The following is a 7,819-nucleotide window of genomic DNA, read 5'->3' on the forward strand; positions in this document are numbered from 1 at the left end:
CAGACCATGCAAACTCTAGATCAGATGGTCAGAAAATAACAAGAGACACCACAGATTGTGCCAGTAGTCCCTGAGCTCATCTTGCTCCTTGCAAGCATGAAGATAGATTCTCCCTGTGAAAGCATGGGCTTCTAGCTGCTCTGTGATGGCTCTGACAGTAAATGTCACAATGAGAGATAGTTCTGCAGGTGGACATTAACTCCTTTGTCTTTGGGCATTGGCTTGAACGTCCCATTCCTCTGAGAATGGGGAAGCATGTTCTCCTATGCCATTCCCAACTGGGCCATGTGCCTATCCACTCCATGTGCCCATCCACTGGTGCCCACCAGGGCAAACTTCACCTACATAGCCCAGCTAGCTCAGGTGTCACTAGATGCCGTTAGGAATTTGAAGGGAAAGGAACTGGGAAGCACCAATCCGGAATTGTACAAGTCAGTGGAGGTGGCAAGGCCAGACACATCAATTGGGTGTGTCACTCCTGCTGGTGATCTGGTGGAGCATGTCCTTCCCATCTAGTCTCTGCACCTGGTTTTCCTTTCCATGGCAACCAGGACCATGGCAACAGGTGTGGGAAGGGCTGGGCTTACGCTGGTGTGGAGTCAGGTGTATCTGGAAAGCTCCTAGGCCATAGGAAGGTCCACAAACCTGGCTGGCCATGGGGCATCCTGCTGCCCAACTCCACAGGCTGCCCCAGTGACTGTGTGCCTGGGAAAGGCTGGGTAGCAGCTCTGAGCCACGTACTCCACACACCACCTCCGCTTCTGGAGGACCCAGGTGTGCCTGTGCTGCTGATAGCACCTTTACCAGGGAAATTCTACAAGCTTTAATGTGTTTAGTGGTTAGGTGGGTGAGATTCGAAGTTAAAAAAAGAAAAAAAAAAGAAGCCTGTCTGAAAGCACTGTTTTTAAGAGGATAGTCTCATTCATTATCTGCAGTTATACTTTCATGTTTAATGGTGAGGGACCACCAGAAGAGATTGCTCCAGCTGCAGTAATAAAGATCAGAAGAAGTATGACGGCTGGCTCTTGAACTGGATCATTTTTCTCATTCCTTCTGGATTATTTGTCCTCGCAGTTGCCAACAAAAAGCTAACTTACGGCATGTAAGGAGTATCTTACCAATGAGCAAAACATCCTTAAATATCCTGAAACTCTGTTGGCAGACTATTTACAAGAAGAAACTAAACACAAGAAGGTATTTATCTGTTATGGAGGGCTTTTTGGGCTGGATATCAGAAGGGTCCTGGAGCTGGCCTGCCAGAGACAGTCAGGCTCTTTGCCTCCAGAACTGAAAGCTGGTTATAATGTAAGAAAAATCTGCAAAGAACAAAGATCCCTTCCCTCAGGGGCTCATTTGCCAAAATTTCTGTAATGAAACACAGCTCCATGCTGAGTGTATCATCCCCAGTTGCATCTCCCATGGCTGCTCAGAAGACATGCTATCATCCAGCAGTTAACATGCTCAGCATCTCAGCATCTGGAAATGCAAGGAGCAAACATGACAAGCAAACCTGCCAGCCACCACTCTGAGCATTCAAGCTTTGAGTGATGCAATGTGAGAGGTGGAGTAAGGTCCAGAGCTTTATTTCTCAGCTTCAGAAGTAAAAGCTCACATTTTGCTCCTGTGAACAGGAATGTGACTTGTGTGACCAGGTCCCTGTGTTAGGCAGCTTCATCCTTTCAGCTGCAAAAGGAGAAGCAGTGGTGGAATTCTGGCCAGGTTTTCTGAAAGGAAGAAAAGGAAATTGGGACAAAGAAAGTTACTTAACTTCTTTGGCCTCCTTAAACTGTTGACTGGTGGATGAACAGACGTAGCTACATAACATCAGCTGAATGCAATTAAATATACTGCTTGTCTTTGCAGATGTCCAGGAAGGTTCCTGTATATACGCAGCACAACATGTGGGAGGGACAGGACTGCACAGCATGTTGGGACAGTCACAGTGCCTGGCAGGTCATGCTCAGTGCTGGCCAGGAAGCTGAAGCATATCAAACAATACTGGACTCTCTCAGGAAGTCTGTGCTTGCACATCATTTACACTGTCTTTTAAATAGGCCATCATTTAAACTGCCTCAGATATAATGCAAGAATTCAAAACACTAGCCCAGGGATGATTCACTGTTGAAACAGCATCTGAGTCCTCTTGACTGTGATTACTTGGTTGTTTTGGCTAGATCTTATTTCCACTCCTATCAGCAGAGGGAGGTTTCTATCCTGACCATCCCAAGTGACCAAGAGAAGTGTCAATGCCTCTAAGATGGAGGACAAGTCTGCTGCCTGCTCTGCTGCCAGCACAGCCTGCCGTTGTAGCATAAAGGAATACGCACCTCAGAAAGGAGGTGCTGATCAGCAAAATCTGCACCCCTTTCTCCCAGCACACTTAGGAGCCAAAGCAAAATATAAGCTATGGTGACACGATGTATGTTGAGAAAGGCAGAGGATGTATCATGAAAATTAGTCAGATAATGCATTGATTAAAATAAAAATAATAAAATCATAGAATGATAGAATGGTTTGGGACCTTAGAGATCATCTAGTTTCAATTTCCCTACTGTGGTCAGGGATACATTTCATTAGACCAGTGTGCTCAAAGCCCCATCCAGCCTGGCCTTGAACATTTGCAAGGGTGGAGTGTACACATCTTCTTTGGGCAACATGTTCCAGTGCCTCAACATCCTCATAGCATAGAATTTCTTCTTAGTTTCTAGTCTAAACCTGCCCTCTTTCAGTTTCAAGCCTTTTCTCCTTGTGCTATCACTACATTGTCAAAAGTCCCTTTCCAGCTCTTCTGTAGCCACCTTAAGGTACTCGAAGGTGCTATAAGATCTCCCTGGAGCCTTTTTTTGTCCAGACTGGAATATTCCCAACTCCCTCAGCCTGTCTTCATGGAGAGGTGCTCCAGCCCTCTGACCATCTTCATGGCCCTTCTCTGGACTCGCTCAAACAGGTCCAAGTCTTTCTCATGTTGGAGGCCCCAGAGCTGGACAGAGCTCTCTTGGTGGGTTCTCATGAGAGCCGAGTTGAAGGGGAGGATCACAGTCATGAGATGCTCCCCTGCTCTCTGTGACACCATCGGGCAGTCACAGCCACACCTGGTCTCAAACTGGGGCTTAAAAGCTGATGTGAAGAGTGGCATTTCCTTCTGCTGCCTCTCTATGACCCTAGCACAGCTTTGAACTGAAAAATTAACTTTGTCTAGAAGTACCAGGGGTTCCCTGAATGACAGGAAAAATGTGCATATGAAGGTAGATCATTTGCTGCTGCGTAAGGGTCCCAGTCACTTAAAGACTTCATTTCCTCTTCTTATATCTCCTTCAAGCTCACAAGTTTACTGTTGCTTTAACTTTCTATGCACACAGCTATTCTTAGATTTTGCCTCCTAGAAATCTGAGGAAACATATCAAAGTACTTTTTAAGGGGAATGTGGTCCCTTGAGGGATCTAGAGGCATTGCAAGCAATTTAACTGTCAGGAGCTTTATGTTTTAGAATAGATATGTTGGTGCTTTTTTAACTACATTTTTTACTATGATACTTCCACAGTGAAGAACCTGAACCTTCAACTCCATGAGTAGAGACATGCAAGAGCAATAAATGGAGAAAAGGCAGTAAATGGGAATGTGGCATGTTATACAAGTGTTATTGAAGCTTCATGAGAAAATCCTTAACAAGGATGGTCTAGAATCCTTTTGTAACTAAATCATAATTTAAAAATTCTATTACTTTATCTGCACCTCCGATTTTGACTCATGTTCCCCGCTATTTTGTTGCCAATGTGAATAAGGCAGCAGGATGTTCTCAGACATCCAAGGACATTTCAGTCCTGTGAAATGATGGCCCACTTACAGAAACTCAGTATCTGTTTCTTGTTCCTTCTCCCCTGCATTCAGAGGAGATCCCTTGTTAGCTGTGCGATCAATAAAAAACATTTCTTCAGCCACAGGTAAATCTAGTTTATTAAAACACAGTTCTGACAGTTAATTCAATTGCCAACAAAGTGGTAGCGTGATCAATACAAAAAAAAGTGACCTTATAAGTGAGATACATATATCCTCTAAATGCAAAATTATCTGAAAATCGCGTGCACTGGACAGATACAGACAGAAGAATGCTGGTGAGATTAGACTGTGGCTAATTTTTTGCATTCTCTTGCATTATTTGAAATAGGTGGTGTCTCATGAGAAGCTTCAAGCTTGTCACTTGTTGCTGTTCAGGTTTCCTCCTGAAGGGTGAAAACCACAGAAAAAGAGTTTGCCCCTTCCTTCCAATTGTGTGCCTGCTATATCTGCATGATTACCATCTCAATCAAATTCCCATTGCAAACCACTGCTAATATTACCTTTTTCATCAACAGCAGGGGATCAAGGAGTTCACGTGGCATCATTAGGTCAGCTCTCCGGTATGCTGCTGCGCTATTGAAATAAGGATTTGGAGAATGAACTTTAGTGAAGACTTCTGATAAAACTCTGTGCTTACATCAAAGGCAGCATCAAATGACTGCAACAGATTGAACATAACCCTTAGATAGCCAAGAAAAAATATGTCTTTTCCAGTGACTTGCCAAGTACTTTTCCACCTGACCAGCAATTATTTGTTTTCTGCATGTTTCAGACAGAGTTAAAAATAGCTTGCTGCTGTTATTTTTGTTTGGGAGCAATAACATTCACTTTATGGAGTTCTTTCTCCATAAAAAGTTCAGAGCATTGAGAAGTATCTTCACAGAGAGAAATCTTCCTTTGGTTGAATTTCACAGTGAGGGAAAGTTTTCAGCATTTCTGTTAGTTTTCATATAAGCCCAGCTGCTTTCTTGGAAAATATGACTAAACTTCTTGTCTGTTTTTAGTAAAAGATGAGGTAATTAAACCTAAAATCTAAATATGGTCTAACTGAGTTTGGAGCCTGTTTTCACTTAGGTCTAATTTTTAGAAAACATATTTTAGAAAATATTCGGAGACTTACAAATGCAGACAGCCATTTGATGAAATTTTCCAAAGTACACACAGGAGTAGATTCCCATTGTTTCCTAAAAAAGCTCTCCTCCACCTTCTCTGTTGCTCATCTTTCTTCCTGTACCTGGGTTAGTGCTTCCCTGTTGCATTCTTTCATGTTTGATGTAGGAAATTCAAACCAACAGGAAGTTAATCCTATGAAAAAAGGGATCAGTTTCCTCCTCAGAGGAGTCTGAAAATGAGTGATTGGGAATGCCTTTGGCAGCTGTTTGGTGTCAGACTGATTTACCTGTGCAGAGAAATTGATTTACCTAGCAATCTTTTTGGACCAAAATAATTTTAAAAGTTTGTCTTTGGATCCCTGCATGGGAATGGAACTGCTTAGCCTCAGCTTTGTGAAAAGCACTGGCAACACTGGGCATAAAAAGAAGTGTTGCAATGACCTTGAAGGAATTGACACCGCATGAAGAGCTGCAGGATGCAGCCCAGTGCTCTGGGCACTCGCATCCTGCCCTCACTGCCAGCAGTCATCTTACTCACAACACTCCAGGGCGATGCCACTTGCTTGAAATCATTCTCTCACTTGACAACCCATGAATTGTTAAGCAGAATACCTTGGTGGCTGGCTCAGAGTGGAAAATTTAGAAATGTTAGTGACTTCTGGGCAGCCTGAGCCAGTGCTGGGTCCTGTTGGCCTCTCTTCCCGCTTTTTAAGTCAGCCTCAGTAGAAAGCATAAATGGTGCTTTATATTTCTTTAATGTGCAACCCCTTTGACAGTGTTTGCAATGGTAACTGGCAGGGTACTGTGAATGTGTAAGGAATCACAGTGTCTGAACCCCTGCACATGCAGGGAAATGGAGCACTGAGAGGTTCAGGCACAGACACTGAAGTGGTCAGGTGAGCAGTTTCCCTTTCAAGTCACTCAGTATTGTGAAATGAAATAAAGGGACTCCAGTAGCAAGGTGGATTCATTTCAATACCTTGTCCTGGGGAGGGTGAACAGCAGAGGTACCCCTGCTAAACAGAAGACAGCCAGGGATCATACCCAGCCACCTGTCCTCAGATCATCCAGACAGTTTTGGTCACCCACAAAGAGCTCTGTCCCAGATACTTCTGCTCGAGAGGCTTAACAGTGAGCAGTAGAGCTGCAGGCTGGCCAGCAGCACAGCACACAGCCTCTGTCACTGAGCAGTATGAGCCCAGTCTAGAGATCCCATCAGGACTGTATATATATATATATATATATATATTTGCAATTCTGCACCAGCTACCAACAGCACAAACTTCTGATTTTTGCTTTGAAATTTTCAGCGGCAAAGTAATAGAGGAAGGGATCGAGGCAGCTGTTCGTGGCAGCGAGGCAGAGAGTGACCACCAGCGCCTTGTGCAGGCTGGCCTGGCTGCAGCTGCTGTACATCAGGTGGACAGTTCGCAGGATGTGATACGGCAGGAAACAGATGAGGGAGAGGATGAGAGTGATGACAATGGTTAACAGCGCCTTCCTGTGACTGATTGCCCTCCTGCTCTGCACAGAACTGGACTTGAGCAGCACTCTGATGGCAAAGACATAGCAGAACAAAATGGTGCAGAACGGCAGAATGAAGCCCACGATGAGGACAAAGCTGTTCATCATGAGGAGCCTGTGCGTGCTGGAGGGGTGGAGGTCCAAGCATTTGTCTGGGTTTCTGTAGCCAGCGACTCCCTTGTTTAACAGAGGGCTGGCAGCTGCCAGCACGAAAATCCATATGGCCACACAGGTGATCCTGGCACACTTCGTGTTGGTCACTTTTCCGTGTTTGAACGGGTGGACGATGGCTATGAAACGAACCACGCTGAGCATGGTGAGGAAATAAATGCTGCAGTACATATTCATGTACAAGGTGTAAGTCATGATCCTGCAGAGGATGTCACCAAATATCCAATGTGATCCCAAGAGGAAATATGAGGCCCGAAAGGGCAAAGTGCTCACAAACATGAGGTCTGAAATAGCCAAGCTCTGCATGTAAATGTTTATCGAGGTCCTTTGTGAAGTCTGGAAGAAAACATAAATGGAGAGGCTGTTTCCAACAGCACCGGGGAAGAAGATAAAGAGATACGTGATGGGATAAATTACTTGTTTGAAGCCATCAATTGAACAGTTGGAGGAGCTGTCAGTGAAGCTGCCATTTAGTGCCACCTTGGAAATATTCATAGTCTGAGCCAGCATCTCCATTTTCCTGCCAAAGGGAAAAGAATTGGTGTGAGTGCTGGGTTACAGGCTGGGCAGGGAGTTTGGCTATTTGGGACTGTTTCACTGAGGGCAGAAATTGCAAGATGCAGATGACAGTGGGAAGTAAGGGTTTGTTAACAAGTAATTACTTGTCATGTCCCAGTAAATACACATCTCAAGACGCAAAGCCCCGAGTAAGCTCTAATGAGTTTCAGTGCTACAGCAGCTGGTTGTGTTCTCAGCCTGTAAAAGTGCTGCCTTTTAGAGGTGCTGTGTGTGTGTTTTAATGACAAGTCTCTGATCTTTGCTGTGCAAAACAAGCCAACTTGCTGTCAGCCATTTTGTGGCAGGGAAGTTTTGAGTCCCCAGTCACCTACCATGGAAACATCAAAACCTGATCAGAAAAGAAATCACTGTCCACTGCTAGGCCTGCATTTCAAATTAGGATGGAAACCAAAAGAACTGAATCTGCCTTTTGGAACCAGGGAAATTTTTTTGGAACCAGGGAAGTTTTTGGCAGTATTTCCTGAGCGATACGAGGCATATTTTGATACATGTAAAAATTAAGGACATTTTGACCTTAAACACTGTGCAAACACTGCGCTGATTATGCACAGTTCATTTTTTAACTCCCTCCTCGCACTGTATTTCTACTTTCTTGT

At 44.4% G+C, this 7,819-nt stretch overlaps 1 protein-coding gene and 1 long non-coding RNA gene across 2 annotated transcripts; both read right to left on the minus strand.

The window, feature by feature from the left end:
• Nucleotides 1–3,946: 3,946 nt before the first annotated feature.
• On the minus strand, nt 3,947–5,031 carry LOC121353336. Its single transcript, XR_005955088.1, has 3 exons — nt 4,958–5,031; nt 4,338–4,410; nt 3,947–4,220 (listed from the first exon to the last, which is right to left on the minus strand). It is a non-coding gene; the product is annotated as an uncharacterized LOC121353336 (long non-coding RNA).
• A 1,184-nt stretch (nt 5,032–6,215) lies between these two features.
• Nucleotides 6,216–7,160, minus strand: CYSLTR2 (cysteinyl leukotriene receptor 2). Its single transcript, XM_041466936.1, has one exon. The coding sequence runs from the start codon at nt 7,158–7,160 to the stop codon at nt 6,216–6,218; it is 945 nt and encodes a 314-aa protein (XP_041322870.1).
• Between the last annotated feature and the right edge of the window lie 659 nt (nt 7,161–7,819).

The sequence above is a fragment of the Pyrgilauda ruficollis genome, unplaced genomic scaffold (assembly GCF_017590135.1).
Source record: "Pyrgilauda ruficollis isolate IOZ18807 unplaced genomic scaffold, ASM1759013v1 scaffold20, whole genome shotgun sequence".
NCBI classification, from domain to species: domain Eukaryota; kingdom Metazoa; phylum Chordata; class Aves; order Passeriformes; family Passeridae; genus Pyrgilauda; species Pyrgilauda ruficollis.